The following is a 26,818-nucleotide window of genomic DNA, read 5'->3' as shown; positions in this document are numbered from 1 at the left end:
TATTATATTACACACACACACACACAAAGTGCCTCACCGTCTCCATGCCCAGCAGGACCAGCAGAGGGATGGTGGTGAGGCCTCCCCTGATCCACTCCTCCAAGGTGACCGTTCCGTCCCGGTCATAGTCTATCTCTTCCATCATCTCCTTCAGGATCTAGGAGGAGACGAGGAGGAAAGACCAGTAAAGTCTTGTCAAATTGTGATACTGCAACGTTCCGTTATTTCCTTGTCACTGTAGTTAAGCTAGCCTGTTCAGGTCGACCTACTCCAACGCTCAAATATGTTGGGACCAGGGAAAACAAGACACATAAGGCTGTGTGCATTCTTACTGGTCGCAGCTCTGTAGAGTCCCATTCCAGGTACTCTGCCACGTGGACCATCTGATTGATGATGCGGTCCAGTTCCTACACACACAGGAAGAGGGCAAAACGTTAGACCACAACAACAACAACATTGTGGTAGTCTTCTTGATAATAAATGACCTCATCCACACATAAGGCAAAGAGTGGCTACTTTGAAGAATCTCACATATAAAATATATTTAGATTTTTTTAACACTTTTTTGGTTACTACATGATTCCATATGTGTTATTTAGTAGTTTTGATGTCTTCACTATTATTCTACAATGTATAAAATAGTAAAAATAAAGAAAAACCCTTGAATGAGTAGGTGTGTCCAAGCGTTTGACTGGTACTGAATATTGAATTTGTACCTTTAAAACAACGTCACATGATATCCACTATAAGAAGAAGAAAAACACGGGAGATTTGATCTATCTACAGCTATTAATTCAGTCTCCCATTCAGGGTTTCAACCTAGCCCAGCCCTGCTTAGCTATGACGTTTTTTTCAATTAAACCCAGGATTAACCTCAAATAGACAATACAGTGCTTTCAGAAAGTATTCATACCCCTTGACTTATTCCGCATTTTGTGGTGTTACAGCCTTAATTCAAAAAGGATTAAATAGATTTTTCCCCACACACATCTACACACAATACCCGATAATAACAAAGTGAAAACACATTTTTAGCACATTTACTGAAAATGAAATACAGAAGTATCTCATTCATATGTTAGAATCACCTTTGGCAGTGATTACAGCTGTGTCTTTCTTGGTAAGTCTCTAAGAGCGTTGCACGCTTGGATTGTACAATATCTGAAAATTATTCTTTAAAAAAATCTTCAAGCTCTGTCAAGTTGGTTGTTGATCATTGCTTGACAAGTCTTGCCATAGATTTTCAAGCCAATTTAAGTCAAACTGTAACTAGGCCACTCAGGAATATTCAATGTCATCTTGGTAAGCAAATCCAGTGTATTTTTGGCCTTGTGTTTTAGGTTACTGTCCTGCTGAAAGGTGAATTTATCTTCCATTGTCTGTAGGAAAGTAGACTGAACCAGGTTTTCCTCTAGGATCTTGCCTGTGATTAACTCTATTCCGCTCTTTCTTATCCTAAAAAAACTCTGTAGTTCTTGCTGATGACACAGCACACCAATAACATCATACAGCCACCACCATGCCTGAAAAAATGAAGACTGGTATTCAGTGATGTGTTGTGTTGGATTTGCCCCAAACAAAACATTTTGTATTAAGGACATAAAGTTAATTTCTTTGCCACATTTTCTGCAGTTTTACTTTAATGGCTTATTGCAAACAGGATGCATGTTTTGGAATATTTGTATTCTGTCCAGGCGTCCTTCTTTTCACTCCATCATTTAGGTTAGTATTGTGGAGTAACAACAATGTTGTTGATACATCCTCCGTTTTCTCCTATCACAGCCATTGGTGAAATCCCTGAGCGGTTTCCTTTCTCTCTGGCAACTGAGTTAGGAAGGACGTGTCACGCCCTGACCTTAGTTATCTTTGTTTTCTTTATTATTTTGGTTAGGTCAGGGTGTGACGAGGGTGGTTGGTTTAGTTTTTGTATTGTCCAGGTGTTTTTGTCCTGTCTAGGGTTTTTGTAATTCTATGGGGTTTCAGTATGTCTAGGTATATGTAGCTCTATGGTGGCCTGAACTGGGTCCCAATCAGAGGCAGCTGTTTATCGTTGTCTCTGATTGGGGATCCTATTTAGGTTGCCATTTTCCATTTTGGTTTTGTGGGTTATTATTCTATGTTTAGTTGCTTGTTCGCACTAGTCATCCTGCTTCACGGTTCGTTTTGTTATTTTGTTTAGTTTTGTTCAGTGGTGCATTCGTTTAATAAAATATAATGTACGCTTATCACACTGCGCCTTGGTGTCCTCCATACAATGACCGTGACATGACGCCTGTACCTTTGTTGTGACTTGGTGTATTGAGACACCATACAAAGTGTATTTAATAACTTCAATGTCAGATTTGTACCCTTCTACTAATAGATGCCCTTCTTTGCAAGGCACTGGAACACATCCCTGGTCTTTGTGGTTGAATCTGTGTTTGAAATTCACTGCTCAACTGAGGGACCTTACAGATAATTGTATATGTGGGGTACAGAGATGAGGTCATTCAAAAATACTTTTATTGCACACAGTGAGTCAATGCAACTTATGTGACTTGTTATGCAATAATGTTTTATCCTGAACTTATTTAGGCTTGCCCGAACAAAGGGGTATAATACTTATTGACTGAAGATATTTCAGCTTTGAATTTTGTATTAATTTGTAAAATTTTCTCAAACATAATTCCACTTCGACATTATGGGGCATTATGTGTAGGCCAGTGAGACAGAATCTAAATGTAATCCATTTTTTATTCAGGTTGTTACAGAACAAAATGTTAAAGTCAAGATGTGTGACTATTTTCATAAGGCCTAGGGTTTCAAGCTCTGGTTGATTTCAAATGTAATGATGTTTAGTTACATTTCATTGTGTTTGGTTGTCAAAGCAACAGGATATCAACATTTGAAGATGTATATTCTGCTTTGATTGTTCCATCTGTGTAGCTTTAATTCCAGTTTGTTTTAAATTTTTGTAAAATTTTTGTTGAATATTAAAATATATGATGTACTTGCAGTGAAGCCACTCAGCATTTACATTACATTCAGTCATCTAACAGACTAACATCCAGGGCGACCCACAGAAGCAACCAGGATCAACGCCCTGCTCAAGGGCATGTCGACAGATCTCAGCAAACTATCAGCCACTGGCCCAAGCTCCCAACTGCCAGGCCACCAGCCCTCCAAGATCCCCCCCCCCCCCCCTCCCACAGTTCCCAGTGAGCTGCCCCTCAACCATACGAGACCCACCCCTCACAGTCGTCGCCCCCCCCACCCCCCCCCCTCAAGATTATTCAGACTAAAATAAACCAATCCCAACCCTCAGCTTCCCTCAGCCCTTCCCACCTATCTCTGCTGGCCACCCTCTTCGGATTTCTATGCAACATATCTTTCAACTATGCTGTGATGTTTAACGTACAATTTCTATCTAATCGAATAGTATCCACAGATTGTGAGATAAAGATTTATAATTTAAGATGAAAGCATGAATTCTTCAATCTTGCTTCGTTTTATATATCAACTCATACATGCTCTACCATAGAATCGGTCCATCAAATCTCTTCTCAAGTATTTTGTAATCTGCATGGCACAGCTGTCAACATCCTGGTCCTCAAATGAAACTGGTATACTTTCCTATTTATGCTATTTATTCCTCCCGCTGCCACCTGCCTCCTCCATTTTTTAGGTAATGCTGTAATCAATTGGTTGTAATCTTGGATTGAGCAGACCTTTCCAACAATAAAGATAACTGCATGAATGACAACTCTACCATTCCAATGTACAATATACAGTGCCTTGCGAAAGTATTCGGCCCCCTTAAACTTTGCGACCTTTTGCCACATTTCAGGCTTCAAACATAAAGATATAAAACTGTATTTTTTGTGAAGAATCAACAACAAGTGGGACACAATCATGAAGTGGAACGACATTTATTGGATATTTCAAACTTTTTTAACAAATCAAAAACTGAAAAATTGGGCGTGCAAAATTATTCAGCCCCTTTACTTTCAGTGCAGCAAACTCTCTCCAGAAGTTCAGTGAGGATCTCTGAATGATCCAATGTTGACCTAAATGACTAATGATGATAAATACAATCCACCTGTGTGTAATCAAGTCTCCGTATAAATGCACCTGCACTGTGATAGTCTCAGATGTCCGTCAAAAGCGCAGAGAGCATCATGAAGAACAAGGAACACACCAGGCAGGTCCGAGATACTGTTGTGAAGAAGTTTAAAGCCGGATTTGGATACAAAAAGATTTCCCAAGCTTTAAACATCCCAAGGAGCACTGTGCAAGCGATAATATTGAAATGGAAGGAGTATCAGACCACTGCAAATCTACCAAGACCTGGCCGTCCCTCTAAACTTTCAGCTCATACAAGGAGAAGACTGATCAGAGATGCAGCCAAGAGGCCCATGATCACTCTGGATGAACTGCAGAGATCTACAGCTGAGGTGGGAGACTCTGTCCATAGGACAACACTCAGTCGTATATTGCACAAATCTGGCCTTTATGGAAGAGTGGCAAGAAGAAAGCCATTTCTTAAAGATAGCCATAAAAAGTGTCGTTTAAAGTTTGCCACAAGCCACCTGGGAGACACACCAAACATGTGGAAGAATGTGCTCTGGTCAGATGAAACCAAAATTGAACTTTTTGGCAACAATGCAAAATGTTATGTTTGGCGTAAAAGCAACACAGCTGAACACACCATCCCCACTGTCAAACATGGTGGTGGCAGCATCATGGTTTGGGCCTGCTTTTCTTCAGCAGGGACAGGGAAGATGGTTAAAATTTATGGGAAGATGGATGGAGCCAAATACAGGACCATTCTGGAAGAAAACCTGATGGAGTCTGCAAAACACCTGAGACTGGGACGGAGATTTGTCTTCCAACAAGACAATGATCCAAAACATAAAGCAAAATCTACAATGGAATGGTTCAAAAATAAACATATCCAGGTGTTAGAATGGCCAAGTCAAAGTCCAGACCTGAATCCAATCGAGAATCTGTGGAAAGAACTGAAAACTGCTGTTCACAAATGCTCTCCATCCAACCTCACTGAGCTCGAGCTGTTTTGCAAGGAGGAATGGGAAAAAATGTCAGTCTCTCGATGTGCAAAACTGATAGAGACATACCCCAAGCGACTTACAGCTGTAATCGCAGCAAAAGGTGGCGCTACAAAGTATTAACTTAAGGGGGCTGAATAATTTTGCACGCCCAATTTTTCAGTTTTTGATTTGTTAAAAAAGTTTGAAATATCCAATAAATGTCGTTCCACTTCATGATTGTGTCCCACTTGTTGTTGATTCTTCACAAAAAAATACAGTTTTATATCTTTATGTTTGAAGCCTGAAATGTGGCAAAAGGTTGCAAAGTTCAAGGGGGCCGAATACTTTCGCAAGGCACTGTATCTTTTTTTGTTTGTTATTCCCTTTTCATAAATACAGGTATTTTATCCACCAGCACATTTGAGTTCAGACATAGTATTTGTAACATTTGTTCTATTTTTCAGGGAGATGAAATTGAAATTGCAACCAGCTCTGCAATGCTGGTTTGGAAAAGAGAGAGACTTTGAAAAAGGTTTAATTTTCAATTAATCGCCATTTTCAAACAATGGATGAGCTTTTCTCAATAATCTACTTGAGAACCATTTATGGTTCAATTAAAACTTTTGTATAAGTGAAACTTTTAGAGAGGTTTAGTGTTTTTATATTTAATCATCTCAACCCACCCAGTTCATTTTCATTATATAGATAGGCACGTTTTATCTTGTCTGGTTTAGCATCCCAGATAAAGCAAAATGTTTTTTTTTCATGTGATTTGAAAAACGAATAATCATAAGTAGGCAGAGCCATAAGTAAGTGAGTAAACTGAGATATGACTAAGGAGTTAATCAGTGTAATTTCTTCATAAATAGACAGGCATTTACCTCTCCATGGTTGCAGGATCTTTTTACTTGTTTTCTATTGAAATTGATTGTGGAGAGTTCATTTATGTCTTTAGTGATATGAATACCAAGTATGTCTACTTCACCGTCAGCCCATTTTATAGGTAAACTGCAAAGTCATGTAAAATGTGTGTTTTTTTAAGATCCAATATGTAATATTGTACACTTACTGTAATTAGGTTTTAGTCCAGAGAGTCCAGAAGTTATCTAGATCTTCAATTAGACATTGCAGGGATCTAGCTTGTGGACTTAATATAAAACTTGAGTCATCAGCATACATGGACACCTTTGTTTTTAAGCCTTGGATTTCTAATCCTCTAATGTTGTTATTGGATCTGATAGCTAGCATTTCGATGGCCACAACGAATAGATATGGTGACAGTGGACACCCATGTTTAACTCCTTGACAAATCAAAACTTTCTGAGAAGTAACTGCTATTTACTATTTTACACCTGGGGTTGCTATACATAACTTTTTCCTATTTTTTAAGAGACTCATTGTAATTGAAAAAAATCCAGGTATTTATAACTAGAATCAAGTCTTATTTTATCAAAATCCGCTATAAATACCAGGCATGGCTTCTTAGATGTTTCATGTTGTTCTATTATTTCTAGTAGTTGTCGTATATTATCTCTAATGTATCGTCCATGTAAAAAAAAAACTGTCTGATCAGGATGAACAATACCCGGTAAAACCTTTTTAATTCTGAGTGCTATGCATTTCCCTAGTATTTTTGCATCACAACATTGAAGTATAAGAGGCCTCCAGTTTTTTAGATAAACTAGATCTTTCAAATTAATAATTGATATGTTGGATTCACATCTCCGTCTCAACCAACAATCTATGCTAAAGAATAGGACTAAATCAAATGAAACTTTATTTAAAACGTGCATTTAAAGTTTGATTTGATAGATTTTTGGTTGAAATGGAGAAGTACTGTAACTATCAATGTATTTTTATGTAATCATATCAAGTGTGAATGTTCAAGATAGCATACGTAGGTTGTCGCAAGTCTGTGGAGATCTTCACAATTGCTATAATAATCTGTGCAGAATCTTGAACGGCATTGATCACTTGCACCATGTACTTTTAATGTAATCTCAACTACAATCCAGGTCATTTGGTTCTGCTATTAGATGAAGCACATTGATAAGTAACACATTAATCTGTTGTATAAATTAACAAGATATGTGACATTGTATTCCCACTTGAAATGTGCTGTGATTTTAAATGGTTGAAAGTGCAGTGATAGACATTTGGGTGACAACTAAACAAAAAATCTGATAGTTTATTCTTTGGAATTTGGTTGTGCTTTTAGATGGTTGAAAGCCTAGTGATAACACATTTGAAATTCAACTAACTTTTGGCTCTTCTTGACTGGGTGAATAAAGGTTGTAATCTCATTGATCAACGTCTTGCCCAGTGGGAAGGTTGGTATGTAATTGGACTAGAAAGGGGAGAGAAAAGGAGATGAGAAAAGAGGAGAGAGGGACAGACTTACCGAGCTGTCCAGTACTCCATTGCCATCTGTGTCGTACAGCCGGAACATGACTAGAGGGGAAAGAGAGAAAAGAGACCCCATGATTCAGCTATAATGAGTTCTTGTTAGCACTGCTAACATTCCCAGTCAGACCCCCCTCTGGAAAGCAGGGGAAATATTAGAGTGCTACACGACACCACTCCTGTGTTGAAGCAGGGGGAGGTAATAGAGCGTGACATGTACTTCTGTGTTGTTGAGATGTCAGAATCGGTTAGCTGAGATTAGCTGTGTCAGGGTGTGCAGACATAGCTCCCGATGCTAAAGAAGTCTATTAGACACACCACGGCTTAGGATGTCAAGGGGCTAACAAGGACAGGTGCTGAGATAATCCCCAGGGGAGCCCTGCTCCTGATTTACTGCTAGCAACCAGTCACTCACTTACACTGTACTGCTGAGTGTTGAGGCCACTGCAGGCAGGTGTGTAGGCAGGTTGTGTGTGTGTGTGTGTGTGTGTGTGTGTGTGTGTGTGTGTGTGTGTGTGTGTGTGTGTGTGTGTGTGCCTGTGTGTGTGTGTGTGTGCCTGTGTGTGTGTGTGTGTGCCTGTGTGTGCCTGTGTGAGAGCTCGACTGTATTTGGCCACATAGATATGTCTGTAAACATTATTTGCTTAAATAATTAAATGTACAATTAAAAAAATGGTGGATTTTTTGGATGACCCAACTGCTGGTTTGCAGGCATTGGGTCACTTAGTTGGGTGGTTTTCTTTAAAAAGAGTGAGGTTGGGTTGTTGATGCTGGGTTATTGAAATATGACCCAGTGGGTCAGATCAGAAGACTGGAGGGGAGAGAAAAGCTTAGTAGTGGCTTAGTAGGGCGTAGCTTTCAGATAGTTATTTTTGGTCACCTGCAAGAGTAAATGTCATTCTGGTTTATCTGTCTGTTGTATTGTTATCACATGATAAAGTTGAACACTGACACTTTTGTAGCTTTAATGAGGCTTACACATATGAGTTCCTCAAGAGCGTATGCATATCCCAATGTTGTAATTTTATTCTAAAATATGTAAAATGCAAAAATATTAATTTTCAGTGTACAAACAACCTGAGCAGGAATGACATTTTCACTCACATGTGGCCCCATAAAATGATCTGAAGGCCACGCCCCTAATAGGCCACACCTCCTGAAAATAACCTATTCCATTAAAAAAAGACCCAGCTGTTGGGTCAACCCAGTATGAAAGTGAATTAAAACCTGAACTGAACTGAAAACCCAACCTGTTGTGTTATTCACGCAACCTAACTGGCTGGGTCAAAATCACCCAGCATGTGTTCTGTCCAATATTTACCCAGCGCTGGGTTACCAAATAACCAAAATTGGGTTGTTTAAAACCCAGGATTTCTTTTGAGTGTATTACCTGAATTAATTAATTAGACTAATCCTCGCAAATTATGGTAGGATGTCTTTCTGAGTGGTTTAGGGACAGACCTTTTGACTCCACATGACCCTCTTGGTCTTTCAACCACAAGTCATTACAAACTTGCCTCCAACCAACCCCTATAACTCACATTCCAACTTGTCCTCTGGTGTGCCCCTCTCCAGCAGGGACAGGTAACACACAATGTCCTTCAGAAACACCACCTGGGGGGAGAGTAAAGGGGAGCCCTTCTGGGGTGATGGACTCCTCCTCTTCTCCGCTCTGATCCTCTCTATGGATGTAATGTAACAAGAGATCAATGGATGATGGTGATGTAATACAGCAATGACCATGAGCAGGACTAAGCAACATGGCAGATTGAAATGTGATATGGCATGGTGATATAGATATGGTGATATGATGTGATAGGCACATAAATCAAATCCAATAAATACCATAGCCTGTGTAAAGCTGGTAAAGCTGAGGTAGCTACCAATACACATGCCCTACATTGCCATGCAAAGTATTGAGCTAACAGAAACCAATGGCCACAGCTCAGACAATATTAACCAGCACACTTTATCAAACTGCTAGCTAAAATGCCTTGCTGTGAGTGATAATCAGTACAAAAGTATGTGGACAACCCTTCAAATGAGTGGATTCGGCTATATCAGCAACATCCGTCGCTGACAGGTGTATACAATTGAGCACACAGCCATGCAATCTCCATAGACAAACATTGGCAGTAGAATGTCCTTACTGAAGAGCTCAGTGACATTCATTGTCATTGTCACTGCCCTGCTAGTGTTGCCCCGGTCAACTGTAAGTGCTGTTATTGTGAAGTAGAAACGTTTAGGTGAAACAACTCCTCAGCCGCAAAGTAGTTGTCCACACAAACTCACAGAATGGGTCTCCCGAGTGCTGAACGGGAATGTCCAGAGCTTCATGAAATGTGTTTCCATGGCTGAGCAGCCGCATACAAGCCTAAGATCACCATGCACAATGCCAAGTGTTGGCTTGAGCAGTGTAAAGCTTGTCGCCTTTGGACTCTGGAGCACTGGAAACGCGTTCTCTGGAGTAATGAATCACCCTTCACCATCTGGCAGTCCAACAGACAAATCTGGGTTTGGCGGATGCCAGGAGAACCCTACCTGCCTGAATGCATAATGCCAATTGTAAAGTTTGGTGGAAGAGGTATAATGGTCTGGGGCTGTTTTTCATGGTTCGTGCTCAGCTCCTTAGTTCCAGTGAAGATAAATCTAGACGATTCTGTGCTTCCAACTTGAAACAATTTGAGGAAAACTCTTTCCTGTTCCAGCATGGCAATGCCCCCGTGCACAAAGTGAGGTCAATACAAAAATGGTTTGTTGAGATTGGTGTCAAAGAACTTGACTGGCCTAAACGGAGCCCTGACCTCAACAACATCGAACACCTTTGGGATTAATTGGAACTGACTGCGAGCCAGGCCTAATCGGCCAATATCAATGCCTGACCTCACTAGTGCTTTTACGTGGATTCGGCTAGTGGAAAGCCTTCCCAAAAGAGTGGAGGCTGTTATAGCAGCATAGGGGGTACCAACTCCATATGAATGATTCTGGAATGAGATATTCGAGGAGCAGGTGTCCACATTCTTTTGGTCATGTAGTGTTTTTTAGTGCTGTGGTATTAGTAATGTTCCAGGCACAACATTTCTCCAACATTGATGTCATTGGAATTCATTGTTTACGGTAATACCATAGTCTAATACAGCATGCGTCACAACTTTTCCAGGAAAACAGTGTAATTGCCTACAGCACCTGAACAAGGTATTTACCTGGGGAGAGGCGAGGGGAGGCTGGGGACTTGGCTGGGGTGGGGGTCAGAGCATTACTACTGCTACCTGTGGAGAGTTTGGCTTGGGTGCAGGCAGGTGAGTGGTAGGAACCCCCGGGTGTGTGGGCCCCTGTCCCAGAGTGCTGTGAGGAGGAACGGGAGGAGCAGGGAGAGGTAGACACGGCACCTGAACATGTGGCCATCACAATGGAATGCTCTGGTGTGTGCCGGCCCATTGCTGTCAGGATGCTCTTCCCATTCATTCCTAGAAGACAGATAAGGGGGAAAGATGATTTCAGGAAAGATAAAGCAAGATAGGTAGGCAGTGGACTCATTAATTTGCAAACAGTTGTGTTTACAGAAGCAGACATTTAGCATTGAGGATTAAGCCTACACAACAAAATACACAAAGTAAAGATACCTCACTTTCCAACCATGGGTCATGAAGAGAGATTCAAAATGACAAATAGAAAAGGTTTCAGCATTTCACAACAACCAAAAACGGGACATTTTTTCCATTTTCCACAACAATAACAAGGATGGTACAGATGAAACAAGAAAGGTCAGGTGAGACACACAAAACAACAGTTTACAACAAACTAAATTCCACTGAGCCATGGTACAGACTACTATCATGTCACCTGCTCCAAAACACAGATCACAAGTCACTTTATAACAGCAGTCAAACACTGTTGACAGACAGTAACTGGACCATGAGTCTTAGTAGGATTATCTAAACATTGCCCTGTTGTCCTGCAGTGGTACCTGTTATGGGGGCACAGGCCACTTCAGTCTGTATAGAGATGCCTGCATCAATGGAACGTGGCTCTGCAGACACATCAGGGCAAGAAAAGCAAGACAGAAAAAGTGAGAGGATGTGAAATAGAGGAAGGGAGAGAAAGGAGTGTGATATAGGCTGTGTTAAAGGGGAAACAGAAGGAGTGTGATATAGGCTGTGTTAAAGGGGAAACAGAAGGAGTGTGATATAGGCTGTGTTAAAGGGGAAGGAGAAGGAGTGTGATATAGGCTGTGTTAAAGGGGAAGGAGAAGGAGTGTAGCATTGGATAGAAAACACTCTGTTTCTAAAAACTGTTAAAAATAATGTCTGTGAGTATAACAGAACTGATATTGCAGGTGAAAACCAGAGGAAAATCCATCCAGAAGTTTTTTATTTGAGCTCACTGTTCATTACAATGCTTGTCTATGTGATATACAAATAAATAGCTTCCAGATTGCAGTTCCTATGGCTTCCACTAGATGTCAACAGTTTTTAGAAAGGGTTTCAGCCTTGTTTTCTGAAAAATAAATTAGCAGTTGTAGTTTTTCAAGGTGGCTCATTTATCTACATATTAGGGTACCTGAGGATTGAATAGAAACGTTGTTTGACTTGTTTGGACTAAGTTTATTGGTAACTTTTGGGATTCCTTTGTACGCATGTTGAACTAGTGGAACGGGTGGATTACTGAATCAAACGTACCAACTAAACTGACTTTTTTGAGATATAAAGAAGGACTTTATCTAACAAAACAACCAGTTGTTGTGTAGCTGGGACCCTTGGGATTGCAAACAAAGGAAGATATTCAAAGGTAAGTGATTTATTTTATCGCTATTTCTGACTTTTGTGAGGCCTCTGTTGGTTTGGAAAATGTTTATAATGCTTTCGTATGCGGGGCGCTGTCCTCAGATATTCGCATGGTATGCTTTCACCTTAAAGCCTTTTTGAAATCTGACAACGCGATTGGATTACCAAGAAGTTAAGCTTTTAAATGATGCAGGGCCCTTGTATGTTCATGAATGTTTAATATTACAATTTTGTCATTTGAATTTGGTGCGCTCCAGCTTCACCGGATATGTTTGATTTTGATCCCATTAACAGGATCTGTGCGCTAAGAGGTTTTTAAAGGGGAAGGAGAAGGAGTGTGATATATGCTGTGTTAAATGGGAAACAGAAGGAGTGTGATATAGGCTGTGTTAAAGGGGAAGGAGAAGGAGTCAGATATACATAGAAATGTCTGGCAATATGAGGGTGGATTCTATTTATAACCAAGGCAAAATTCAAAAAAATTCCAATTCAATAAAACTATAATAAAATACAGTAAACATGTATCTGGTGACATTTTAAAGAGAAGAGAAAGCTATATAAAAAGGCAAAGCAGATTAGAGGTTGCAGTAGTCTAAAGAAGCGGACTAGTGCTTCAATGACTATTGACAAATTATGGGACCTTGTCTATAGTCAAACAACAAACATTCTTATAACCAGTGCATTGCTAGGGTCATGCATTGCTAGGGTCAATAGCAGGTTCCTATTGGCCCGTATAGTAAAATCCTCTACTGGTGCTGTAGGCAAGGAAGGACAGGACAGGAAGTCACAAAAGTCATACAAGAAAGACAGATAGTCTGTTTGGCCCTGAGAGGAAAGCAGAATATCAACCTATTAGAGAACTGTGGCCCCTGCCTGCCCAACACACAACAAAAGATACCTTCTATCAAGACAAAGGAGTGAATAATAATGTCAAAAACACACTAAAAATACTTATTTATCCCTGTCTCTTTTTGTTGGGGACTGGGAGATTGATTCAGGCAAGGAAACGCAAGCCTTTCTGGTCCTGAATGATAAAACCATGATGGGACTCTGACAGAGGGAGAGCAAGAGAGAGAGCGAGAAAGAGAGGAAAGGAGAGAGAGAGAGAGAGAGAGGAGAGAAAAGAGAGTGTGAGAGAGAGAGAGGAGAGAAAAGAGAGAGAGGAGAGAAAAGAGAGAGAAGAGAGAAAAGAGAGAGGAGAGAAAAGAGAGAGAGAGGAGAGAAAAGAGAGAGAGAGAGAGAGACAGAGAGAGAGACAGAGAGAGAGACAGAGAGAGAGACAGAGAGAGAGACAGAGAGAGACAGACAGACAGACAGACAGACAGACAGACAGACATATTAGGAAAACAAGAGAAAGACAGACACTAGCTGGGTAAATGTGTATCTATCTATCTGATCCTCTCATTTCTGCACACCCACGGAGGTTAGTAGAGAGATCAAACACCAGATGGCAGTGTAGGCTGTCCCTTTTCTTCTTCTCCACATCTGATCAAATGAAGAGGCTCAGGAGTAACACCACCTCTCCCCCCCTCTCTCTATCGCTACATCTCTCCATCTCAGATGGTTGGGTGGGCTCGCATGCAAATCCCTCCATCTTTCCATTTGGAGAGGGGTTAGATTACTCCCATCTGTCCCCTAGTGTTCAGATGTTCAGCAGTGAGGGACAGCCAGGCAGGCTGATAGAGACCACATATAAACCCATATGGTGGAGGAGGACACACAGTTTACAAGCTGTCCAGGTGCAGTGGAAGTAATGAACCTAAACCACTGTCATTGTTTGTGGCCACTCCAGCACCACTTTAGGCTTAAACAGTTCAATCAAATGGTACATGAACATGTGTGCGTGTGTGTATTCCTGAGGGATCTGCCATGGCAAGTAAAGTGGTACATGAACATGTGTGCGTGTGTGTATTCCTGAGGGATCTGCCATGGCAAGTAAAGTGGTACATGAACATGTGTGCGTGTGTGTATTCCTGAGGGATCTGCCATGGCAAGTAAAGTGGTACATGAACATGTGTGCGTGTGTGTATTCCTGAGGGATCTGCCATGGCAAGTAAAGTGGTACATGAACATGTGTGCGTGTGTGTATTCCTGAGGGATCTGCCATGGCAAGTAAAGCAGCAGTGTTTGCATTGTGTGTTTTTTTGGAAAGTGTTTTGAGGAATTTGTGAGTGCAGACTACAACTAACTCCCTTGACTACAATCTGTAGCGAGGGACACTCTCCCTGAGACAAGCATTAACCTGCGAGGGAATCTAATTTGGGAGATGCATACAATAGTACACCAACGATTTAGCCTAACTCCATCCAAAACACTTTTGAGGGCCAGGAAAGACACTGTTGATATCTACCAGGGAATGTTCAGTAGGGAGAAAACATTGAGAAACAATTTGGAACGGGAAGGTATTACCTGAACTTCTCCAATAACACAAAAAATAAAAATAAACCCTACTGCCCTACTGAACACAACCCAGGTTTTCACCAGTCCCAGCCAGAGTAAATCACCACCAGGTTGAAGGAGGCCACTACTCACCCAGCAGTCCTGCTCCAGCGCGGGGCACCTCAGGAGAGCAGCCCCCTGTCTTGCTCTTGAAGGAGGTGAACAGGTGCTGACACAGCTCCTCAGGGATGTCGTTCTCCAGGTATGTGGTCATAAAGAGCTGGAAACCCTCATAGTCTATGGGCTGCTCACACGGATGGATGGAGAGATAGAGAAAAAGAAGAGTCAGATACCTTGGATATAAATGTTGTAAACAACAGAGTCTGGGCAGCAAAAAAGTACACAATGGTGACATTGAGTAAAAGGCTATCACCATACGTCCCTAATTTGTTTATGTGGGAAGGCAACACCTGTGAAGTGTTGTAAACCACATACTGCTGCAGTAGAAACAATCTGTTTCAGTATATAAAAAGGAATGAAGCCTTTAGAAAAGTTGTTTGCCTGTATGCTGGAAGTTCTATTGATGGTCTGCAGTATTGTGTTTTAGATAAGTATGTTGTGTTCAATCATCTCTCTACAACACAGACAGAGCATGATGATAACAGTTATCGCTTTGGGCCTTTTTTGAAAAAAGCTTTAGGAGAGGAGACTGGAAATGGCCAATTTGGAGAAAACATAAATCAGTTGATTTCATGGATTTCAGACAGGGTGGTGCGCTGGCTGTGGTTTTAGCCTTTAAAAGTGTAATATTAGTATAAACCTTCAAACGTAAAAGGCATACAGACAGTACACAGAAACAATCCTGACTCACTTTATCAGCAAGCAGACAGAGTAAAATAATTGACAGAGATTACTCAGGGCAGATACCTTTACAGAAACAACATGAGGTTGTCTGAACTGGCTTTCAGACAGTGATCAGTGCCATTAGTCTTGCGGTTGAAAAACAAAATGAAAAAGAAAGAGAAAAAAACGGCACATCAACATTCCTCTGTTATGGAAACACTGTTGATACATGCTGGTAAATTGAGCGTCACAAAGACACATAGCTGGCAAACTGAAGCACTTCACCTGACCCCTGTGACCTCTGACTGTGGGAGAGCATTATGAGTACTGTTGTACAGCATGCTATAGGTGTCTGATGGGATAAGGTTATGTGCTGTATACTACATGCATTCTGTAGTGTTAGACACTGAAACCACAGATTTCTGACACCTGACCTTTGACCTTTGCCTTGGTGCCTCTGATGATATAGGGTTAAGTATGTTACATGTTACATGCAGTCTGTAGCGTACATGTATACACGGAAACCACAGATCATGCAGACCCCCAGCAGTGGGTGTGGCTTACTTGGTTGAGAACGTCTTGCTTCTGTTTGACAGAGGGAACAGGAAGAGGTAAGAAGGAGACATAGGGGTTACTTTATAGTGGTCTGGCAGCAGTAGTAAAGGGTGTGGAAGCAGTTAGAGCTAGGGTTAGCCAGGGGTGAGGCCACACCCTCTTTTGGAAGCTAGTCCTCATTCCCTTCCACACACGCATGCATGCAGCATCCAATCTCTGGACTTTTTACAGACAATATCTGCCATAGTTAACCCCCAAAATGTATCAAATTAATTAACCTGTATGCACTATGCATTAATAATTCAAGATAAAAACGGCAAACAAGCTATGCTGTGCCTATGGCAAGTTTGTGGGACATAATGCATCTATTCAGGTTACCTATCAACCCTTTGTATCAGTGTACTACCTACAGAATGCCAGTACCAGTGTACTACCTTGCACTATGTACACATCCACAAAACACTGCATATGCACTGTATATATTCGCCACAGCAGCATCCCTCCCTCTGCTTATATAGTGGCTGCCCACGACTCCAACACCATCATTAAGTTTGCTGATGACATGCCGGTGGTAGGCCTGATCACCGACGATGACGAGACCGAGAACAGCTTCTAACCCCTAAGTCATAAGTACAGGACTCTAATTTCCCGGCGGCATCGACGGCCATAATGCCTGCTAAAAAAAATAATGCCTTACGGCCACTTTGGCCATTGTGCCCTTGGGCTGAATATAATAATTTGAATTCCCTTCTCCCGCCTGCAATACGCCGTGATCCGAAGCACCTCTCACTCACATTTGATTTCCTTCTTATTGAATTCCGAGGGGCATGTTGAAGATGTTAGAAGAACTGTCCACATTTACTTTTCGTCAACCAACAAAAGATGTGTAACGAACAGAAAAAGCACTAGCCAATCCACTATGTCAATCTAATATCCCCAATAGTACAAAAGTTGACTTATTCTATTAAATTAAATATTCCAAACATACTCTGGGACAGTTGTGGAACGCGATAGATCCCAAATGAATACAATCCCTGTAGATAAAACAAATATTTTAAAACCAAGTAGGCTGATGCAACAGATAAGAACGTTTAGCTTATATGTTGATAAACTGTTAAGCTGTTTCTTCGCATTAAAAGTGCAGCAATGTGCACATGGCAGTAGGATATAATGTCCCAAAATACAATTAGCTGGAAAACACTGTTGTCAAAAGTGCACCGCAAATGTGAGTGTTTGTTAATGACAGCGATGAAAATATACTTCAGAAATGTAGAAAGAGGGAAGATCTAAAGATGCAACAACAAGCGTGGGTTGTTAATAGGACTAGAAGTGTGTCTTTGGCTGCTGGACATCAAAGAGAGTTCAGAACATAAATACTGGTTTCAATGGCATATGAGGAAGTCTTTATAAAACAATCCCCTTAACATTCCTACGGTTGGAACAAGGTGAGACATACCTCATAAAATGACCAAAAAATTATCCAGGTTTTAAACGCTTAAGTTGATGTTTAAATAGTTTGAAAATGTTGTCTGCCCCCGCTCAGATTGCAAGGTGGGTGATGTTTAAATAGTTTGAAAATGTTGTCTGCCCCCGCTCAGATTGTAAGGTGGGTGATGTTTAAATAGTTTCAAAATGTCGTCTGCCTCCGCTCAGATTGTAAGGTGGGTGATGTTTAAATAGTTTGAAAATGTTGTCTGCCTCCGCTCAGATTGTAAGGTGGGTGATGTTTAAATAGTTTGAAAATGTTGTCTGCCTCCGCTCAGATTGTAAGGTGGGTGATGTTGCAGTGCGCAACTGGCACTGGCCTTTCCCTCCTATCTGAACGAACAATGCCTCATGTACAGTATGTCTGCAGAATCAAGCCTTTTAGATACACTACATGACCAACAATATGTGGACACCTGCTCTTCGAACATCTCATTCCAAAATCATGGGCATTAATATGGAGTTGGTCCCCCCTTTACTGCTATAACAGCCTCCACTCTTCTGAGAAGGCTTTCCACTAGACGTTGTAACCAGCACTTGCTACCATTCAGCCAGCCACAAGAGCACTAGTGAGGTCGGGCACTAATGTTTGGCGATTAAGCCTGGCTCGCAGTTGCTGTTCCAATTCATCCCAAAAGGTGTTTGATGGGGTTGAGGTCAGGGCTCTCTGCAGCCCCGTCAAGTTCTTCCACTCTGATCTCGACAAACCATTTCTGTATGGACCTCGCTTTGTGCATGGGGGCATTATCATGCTGAAACAAGAAAGGGCCTTCCCCAAACTATTGGAAGCACAGAATCATCTAGAATGTGATTGTATGCTGTAGCATTACGATTTCCCTTCACTGGAACTAAGGGGTCTAGCCCGAGCTTTGAAAAAACAGCCCCAGACCATTATTCCTCTTCCACCAAACTTTACAGTTGGCACTATGCATTCGGGCAGGTAGCATGCTCCTGGCATCCGCCAAACCCAGATTTGTCCGTCAAACTGCCAGATGGTGAAGTGTGACTCATATCTCCAGAGAATGCGTTTCCACTGCGCCACAGTCCAATGGCGGCGAGCTTTAAACCACTCCAGACGACGCTTGGCATTGCGCATGGTGATCTTAGGCTTGTATGCAGATGCTCAGCCATGGAAACACATTTCATGAAGCACCCGACGAACAGTTCTTGTGCTGACGTTGCTTCCAGATGCAGTTTGGAACTCGGAAGTGAGTGTTGCAACCAAGAACAGAGTGAAGCTACACGCTTCAGCACTCGGTGGTCCCGTTCTGTGAGCTTGTGTGGCCTACCACTTCACGGCTGCGCCGTTGTTGCTCCTAGATGTTTCCACTTCACAATAACAGCACTTGCAGTTGACCGGGGCAGCTCTAGCAGGGCAGAAATTTGACAAACTGACTTGTTGGAAAGATGGCATCCTATGACGGTGCCAAGTCTAAAGTTGCTGAGCTCTTCAGTAAGGCCATTCTACGGCCAATGTTTGTGTATGGAGATTGCATGGCTGTGTGCTCGAATTTTAAACACCTGCCAGCAACAGAATCCACTAATTTGAAGGCGTGTCCACATACCTTTGTATATACAGTATACATTTGTATATCCCCTCAGTAAATTGTATATTCCCACTGTAAGCAGCCTATACTTCAGAGTTGTATGTTTTATGTTTACTGTTCCAATATTGCATATTCTTTATGATGTCTATGTGTCTTTATTGTTTTTGTATATTTTCTATTGCTGGCAGCACTTTCTCACTAAGGCAAATTCTGGATGTGTTTAATTGTACTTGGTAAATAAAGGTGATTCTGAATCTGATTATATCTTATTAATGTGTTGTATGATTGACGGACCTCACAGCAGTGGTTCTGTGCTGTTGATTTAACCCAAACAGAGAGACAGAGAGCACTGGGCTGGCAGGCCAGACCCGCTGAACCATCATTCATATTCCTCTCCTCTCCTCTCCTCTCCTCTCCTCTCCTCTCCTCTCCTCTCCTCTCCTCTCCTCTCCTCTCCTCTCCTCTCCTCTCCTCTCCTCTCCTCTCCTCTCCTCTCCTCTCCTCTCCTCTCCTCTCCTCTCCTCCTTGGTGAAGCTTTACTTTGCATCATGTAACAGCAGATTTTGAGAAAAATGCACACACAAACATGCACACAAGTTCCAAAAACGTATCCAAAAAAACAAAAAAGATGGAGCCATAAGGTCACATATCGTAAGACAGACAAGCTTGTCTGCAATAAGAACACCCAGAGTGATTTGATAGGCATTTCTGGAAGGTCTCCATCCAGCTGTCTCCATCTCCCTTTTAGCATTGATGGCCTCGAGAAATCAATCAAATCCATTCTGGAAGCCATGCGAACACAACAGGTAAAAAAGAATGTGCACACGCTAGCTAGGTGTGTCATCATGCCCGCCCTTCGGACATATTTATGATTAAAATTGGAGGGCACATGCAGTCTTGACAGAGAGAGGCTATGATGGGGGTAAAGGGTAAGGATAAGGAGACGCCATGCTATCTGAGCCAAGAAAGCCATGAGAAAGAAGTAAAAACTGCAGAATGTTGCATAAAAAACTCAAGTATAGACCTATCACCAGAGCACAAGTCAAACCACCACACTATGGCAGCACAGCAAACCCTGTCTCTCCACCCTGCCTGTGCTCTCAATACATATTAACTTGTTCTTGTCACTCCTCGGGTCCTCGTCACTAAAGTGACATACAGTGGCAAGAAAAAGTATGTGAACCCTTTGGAATTACCTGTTTTTCTGCATAAATTGGTCATTACATTTGATCTGATCTTCATCTAGGTCACAACAATAGACAAACAGTGTGCTTAAACTAATAACACAAATGATTGTATTTCTCTTGTCTTTATTGAATACATCATTTAAACATTCACAGTGTAGGTTGGAAAAAGTATGTGAACCCCTAGGCTAATGACTTCTCCAAAAGCTAATTTGAGTCAGGAGTCAACAAACCTGGAGTCCAATCAGTGAGACGAGATTGGAAATGTTGGATAGAGCTGCCTTGCCCTATAAAAAACCCTCACAAAATTTTAGTTTGCTATTCACAAGCAGCATTGCCTGATGTGAACCATGCCTCTAACAAAAGAGAGCTCAGAAGACACAAGATTAAGACTTGTTGACTTGCAGAAAGCTGGAAAAGGTTACAAAAGTATTGATGTTCATCAGTCCACGGTAAGACTAATTCTATAAATGGAGAACGTTCAGTACTGTTGCTACTCTCATTAGGAGTGGCCGCCCTGTAAAGATCACTGCAAGAGCACAGCGCAGAATGCTCAATGAGGTTAAGAAGAATCCTAGTGTCAGCTAAAGACTTACAGAAATCTCTGGAACATGCCAACATCTCTGTTGACGAGTCAACGATGCATAAAACGCTGAACAAGAATGGTGTATGTGGGAGGACACCACGGAAGAAGCCACTGCTGTCCAAAATAACCATTGCTGCACGTCTGAAGTTTGCAAAAGTGCACCTGGATGTTCCACAGCGCTACTGGCAAAATATTCTGTGGACAGATGAAACTAAAGTTGTGTTGTTTGTAAGGAAGGAACACACAACACTATGAGATGTAATTGTCCTCCAATTAAAGCTCAACAGAAGTTAGGTGATGCAACAGGACAACGACACAAAACACAGAAGTAAATCAACAACAGAAGAAAATAGGCCTTCTGGAGCGGCCTAGTCAGAGTCCTGACCTCAACCTGATTTGAGATGCTGTGGCATGACGTCAAGAGAGCAGTTCACAGACATCCCAAAAATATTGCTGAATTTAAACAGTTTTGCGAAGAGGAATCCACAACTACAGAAAACGTTTGGTTGAGGTTATTGCTGCTAAAAGGAGGGTCAACCAGTCATTAAATCAAAGGGTTCACATACTTGTTCCACTCTGCACTGTGAATGTTTACATGGCGTGTTCAATAAAGACATGAAAACGTATCATTGTTTGTGTGCTATTAGTTTAAGCAAACTGTGTCTCTATTGTTGTGACCTAGATGAAGATCAGATCAAATTGTATGACCAATTTATGCAGAAATCCCGGTATTTCCAAAGGGTTCACATACTTTTTCTTGCCACTGTACATTCTCAGGCAGATGAGCTCAACTGAATGGCCCAGTCGTGAATTAGACCACCTGAATGACATTCCCCCCTTCAGAGCCTGCTGTGAAATGTGTGTGTGTGTGTGTGTGTGTGTGTGTGTGTGTGGAAACCCATCCACCCTTAGTTTACAGTCCCCTTTCTGCCTTATCGCTCATCCATCACGGAGAAATACAGTCTGAGATGGGCGAGGCGAGGCCATTGATGGTGTGCCACTGGCGTTTAGGGCAGCTTCCAGGACAGGCGAGGATTGGTGAGTCACCAAGAGCATGAATAATTGATGACACGAGTACAACTCACTGGGCACACCATGTCATTTCAACGTGGAGAACTGGGTAATATTTGGTAGATACGTTGATCAATGAGTTTCTAACCTATTTTCACCCACTCAAAAAGACAGCCACTGTCACGCCCTGACCATAGTTTACTTTGTATTTTCTATGTTTTGATTGGTCAGGGTGTGATCTGAGTGGGTATTCAATGTTTCATGTCTTGTTTGTCTATTTCTATGTTCAGCCTGATATGGTTCTCAGTCAGAGGCAGGTGTTCGTCATTGTCTCTGATTGGGAACCATATTTAGGTAGCCTGGGTTTCACTGTGTGTTTGTGGGTGATTGTTCCTGTCTATGTGTTTTTCACCAGATAGGCTGTTTTAGGTTTTCGTTACGTTCATCACGTTCTTTATTTTGTAGTGTTTGCATTGATTCGTGTTTTACGTTTGTTCATTAAAACATGGATCGCAATCTACACGCTGCATTTTGGTCCGACTCTCCTTCTCACGAAGAAAACCATTACAGCCACAAGTTTGTTGAATTCCCAATATGTTATCACTATGCTTTCAACTATCTAAAAGTACATCAAAGTTCAAATGGGAACAAGATGTCAGATCTTTTGTTTATTTACACAGCAACTTAATGTGTTATCACTGTGCTTGATCTAGTCGCACAACCAAATGACCTGGATTGCAGTTAGTTGAGATTACATGGTACAAGTGATCAATGCCGTTTGAGATTCTGCACAGATTATTATAGCAATTGTGAAGATCTCCACAGACCTGTGACCCTGAACATGCACGCTTTCATAAGACATGTATTGATACAGTAAACTCAAAGTGGCCATGGATGTGTTACTCATTTTAAGGTTGAGTAAATACTGTTACATTAGTTTGTAAGATAGCCTTAACATTAGGCTATTTACTGTCTTACAAAAGTAGTACATTGTTCATGTTGTAAATTACTGTTGTAGCTGGAAACGGCTGATTTTTAATAGAATATCTACATAGGCGTACAGAGGCCCATTATCAGCAACCATCACTCCCGTGTTCCAATGGCACGTTGTGTTAGCTAATCCAAGTTTATAATTTAAAAGGCTAATTGATCATTAGAAAACCCCTTTGCAATTATGTTTGCACAGCTGAAAACGGTTGTCCTGATTAAAGAAGCAATAAAACTGGCCTTCTTTAGACTAGTTGAGTATCTGGAGTGTCAGCATTTGTGTGTTCGATTACAGGCTCAAAATGGCCAGAAATAAATAACTTTCTTCTGAAACTCATCAGTCTATTCTTGTTCTGATAAATGAAGGCTATTCCATGTCAGAAATTGATTTGGGAAGGCATACACACACACCTAAGGTCCCACAGTTGAAAGTGCATGTCAGAGCAAAAACCAAGCCATGAGGTCGAAGAGATTGTCCGTATAGCACCGAGACAGGATTGTGTCGAGGCCGAGATCTGGGGAAGGGTACCAAAAAATGTCTGCAGCATTGAAGGTCCCCAAGAACACAGTGGCCTCCATCAACCTTAAATAGAAGAAGTTTGGAACCACCAAGAGCTGGCTGCCTGGCCAAACTGAGCAATCGGGGGAGAAGGGCCTTGGTCAGGGAGGTGACCAAGAACCTGATGGTCACTCAGAGACAGAACTCCAAAGTTCCTCTGTGGAGATGGGAGAACCTTCCAGAAGGACAACTATCACTGCAGCACTCCACCAATCAGGCCTTTATGGTAGAGTGGCCAGACGGAAGCCACTCCTCAGTAAAAAGCACATGAAAGCCTGCTTGAAGTTTGCCAAAAGGCCCCTAAAGGACTCGCAGACCATGAGAAACAAGATTCTCTGGTCTGATGAAACCAAGATTGAACTCTTTGGCCTGAATGCCAAGTGTCACATCTGGAGGAAACCTGACACCATCCCTACGGTGAACTGTGGTGGTGGCAGCATCATGATGTTTTTCAGCGGCAGGGACTGGGAGACTAGTCAGGATTGAGGGAAAGATGAACAGAGCAAAGTACAGAGAGATCCTTGATTAAACCTGCTCTAGAGCGCCCAGGATCACAGACTGGGGTGAAGGTTCACCTTCCAACAGGACAACGACCCTAAGCACACAGCCAAAACAACACAGGAGTGGCTTCGGGACAAGTCCCTGAATGTCCTTGAGTGGCCCAGCCAGAGCCTGGAATTGAACCCGATCTAACATCTCTGAAGAGACCTGAAAATAGCTGTGCAGTGATGCTCCTCATCCAACCTGACAGAGCTTGAGAGGATCTGCAGAGAAGAATGGGAGAACATCCCCAAATACAGGTGTGCCAAGCTTGTAGCGTCATACCCAAGAAGACTTGAGGCTGTAATCGCTGCCAAAGGTGCTTCAACAAAGTACTGAGTAAATGGTGTGAATACTATTGTAAAGGTGATATCAGTGTTTTTAACGTTTTTTTTTGCTTAAATTCCAGGGGTCTAAATAGTTTCTGAATGCACTGTATCTACAGCTTGGATAGTTCCATCTGAGCCACTGTCTTAATCTTAATCCTATACTTTAACTTTTAGATTTGGTTGAGATGGAGACCTGAGTCCAACATATCATTTGTTAACTTGTGGAAAAGTTAACAGGCTATTCAACGTATTGCAAGAGTGGTATTGATTTGTGTTTGGTTGTCAACGCAACCAAATATCAACTTTTGAAGGAGATGTATCTTCTGCATGGATAGCTCCATCTGTGCCACTGAGTCTGGCTTTATTTCCAGTTGGTCTAGAAATTAATAATGTATGTGTTGGATTCACTTATCCGTTTGAACCAAAAATCTAAGGTAAAGAATAGGACTAAATATAGTCAAACTTGAAATACAGTTTGATTTGATTTAAATCCTCTTCTTCAACTTTTGTTTTTGGTTGAGATGGAGACGTGAATCCAACATATTTATTATTAAGTTGTAGTAGATTCCATTTGAAATCAACCAAAACTTGAAACCCTAGGCCAATATGTATTGTCAATGTTGAGTTAAATCCTGGGCTGAATTTAAACAATAGCTGTTGATGACTTCCCAAATGCTATATAGGCCTAAATAGCATCATTGATGATATAGGATTGCTATAGTATGGTTACATTTCATTTTCTTTGTTGAACCTACTTCGATAGCAACAGTGAATCTATTAAGTGGAGATTTCTAAGCAATCATTCTCACGATAGCACATTGGTAGTAGTCAGTGACAGATAGAAAAGCTAAGCAGGACTGGGCTTGGTTAAAACCCTGGATGGTAGACTGAATTAATAGCTGTAGATAGATCAACTCTCCAAGAGGAGGTGCTGCCCTGCCTATTGTTTTTTTCTTATAGTGGATATTATGTTGAAGATCTGACATCTGACGTTGTTTCAAAGGTATAAATTCAACATATTTTATACGAGGTTTGTCAATGTTAAAAAGTGGTTACCATGATGGCATAATCCTCTGGTTGAAATCTTACCCTCCAAACCACAGTATGTTGATTACTTTTTTTCAAATCCAATGTATTTTCCACGTAGATTCCATGTCACAATACTTTAACAAATTATGTTGAAACAATGTTGATTCAACCAGTTTGTTCCCAGTGGGAAGAGTCACCTCGCTCCTTCCCACACAGTGCAGAAAATACCACCGGCCTGGCGCCTGCACTTGCTGGCTTTGGTGATCACACCACAGGCCACATGATGTCTGAATCCAACAGGGCTCTGATGGCGCCAACCAGCCTCTGTGAGGCTGTTACTCATATCACAGTGCTGGAGTTATAAGGAGGAAGAAGGGATGCACCCTGGCTGGGAGAGGAGTAGGGCGGGGGTGGTGGGGCGGGGGGGTAGGGGGAGTGGGGCGGTGACCCATTCAGACAGACCATAATAAAAATGTCAGCTCCACTTGTCCTTCATAACTCGTCGGCCCTCTGTCGTCACTTCGAAGTTAAAGGGAGTCAGTTGGACATTGATGGTGAGTGCGAGGTAGGGAGGAAGTGTTGCTCACCTTACTACTGTCTAAACACAGCGGATGACTTAGTGTATCAGTGATGGAGCAGGGACTCAGGGGAGTCAGGGGATTGCCAGGGTCTTAACAAAAATAATGATGATCTCACTCAGGAAGGGGAGGAAAAGAGAGGAGGGGAGGAGAGGAAAAGAGAACAGAGGAAAGGATAAGAATGACAGTGAGGAGAGGAAGGGAAAGGAGAGGAAAAAAATGAAGGGAAAAAGGAGAAGAGAAGAGTGGAGTGTAGAAGAGAGGATAGGTGGGAGGGAGGGAGAGAAGGGTTGAGGTAGTGACGTACTGTACCTGCTCAGGATTGTACTTGGAGAGGACTCCTTCACCGTGAAACTCCTCCAGAACATCCTTGAGCTTCTTGGTGGAATCTGAGAATGAGACAGGGATGAGAGAGGCTTTATAAACCTCATCATTTAGTCATTTTGGCACCAGGCGTATCATTTAGCGGGAAAGTGCTGCTGGATGTGATGATTGTCTTTTGGGCGCTAGCTGTATCTGAGAGGAACATCCGGGTAGATCATGAGGCAAACATTTCACAGAGGTGAAAATAAGTTTAGCTAATTAATTAAACAAATAGACCAATTAAGCCAGGAAATTTCCTTGGAATACAAAAAACCCTCAGAGCAAACATTATCTGAATGTATCAACTCTGTGGAGTTAGACTGGACACCCCACTCTCTCTTCTCTTTCTAATACAAGAAATAGCACATTAAATCATTTCAGTTAAGAAATATAGACCACAGAAATATAATAGGTTGGATAAACACTCCACTCTCTCTCTATTCTCTCTAGTACAAAATACCTTAAAATATATGGAATAATCTCTGGAGTTGGGTATAGAATTAGATCTATGGTTTGCATGCCTCACTTTCTCTCTAATATGCAGCAGTCCAGTTCGTGTTAGGTGAGCTGAGTAGTTTAGATTTGGAAAAAACATAGCATACCTTATCTAAGTAAATCATCTTTGTGGA

At 41.7% G+C, this 26,818-nt stretch overlaps 1 protein-coding gene across 4 annotated transcripts in view; it reads right to left on the bottom strand.

Annotated features, from left to right (window-relative positions):
• The window catches only part of LOC110504343 (diacylglycerol kinase beta), a 153,955-nt gene that overhangs the window by 79,448 nt on the left and 47,689 nt on the right, over positions 1 to 26,818 (bottom strand). The window contains exons 3-11 of one of the 4 annotated variants that reach the window (XM_036974675.2): positions 26,139 to 26,215; positions 16,001 to 16,021; positions 14,747 to 14,897; positions 11,398 to 11,460; positions 10,634 to 10,897; positions 8,972 to 9,112; positions 7,429 to 7,478; positions 333 to 407; positions 38 to 157 (exon numbers count right to left, since the gene is read on the bottom strand). In XM_036974675.2, coding sequence (XP_036830570.2) covers positions 38 to 157; positions 333 to 407; positions 7,429 to 7,478; positions 8,972 to 9,112; positions 10,634 to 10,897; positions 11,398 to 11,460; positions 14,747 to 14,897; positions 16,001 to 16,021; positions 26,139 to 26,215 — 962 coding nt within the window. The remainder of the gene's footprint in view (positions 1 to 37; positions 158 to 332; positions 408 to 7,428; positions 7,479 to 8,971; positions 9,113 to 10,633; positions 10,898 to 11,397; positions 11,461 to 14,746; positions 14,898 to 16,000; positions 16,022 to 26,138; positions 26,216 to 26,818) is intronic. The other 3 variants (XM_036974677.2, XM_036974676.2, XM_090229984.1) reach the window with 3 other exon arrangements.

This window comes from Oncorhynchus mykiss, chromosome 3 (assembly GCF_057628025.1).
Source record: "Oncorhynchus mykiss isolate SJ-2025 chromosome 3, ASM5762802v1, whole genome shotgun sequence".
Classification (NCBI taxonomy): domain Eukaryota; kingdom Metazoa; phylum Chordata; class Actinopteri; order Salmoniformes; family Salmonidae; genus Oncorhynchus; species Oncorhynchus mykiss.
The sequence above is the reverse complement of the archived record's forward strand: the minus strand, read 5'-3'. Positions and strand labels throughout refer to the sequence as shown.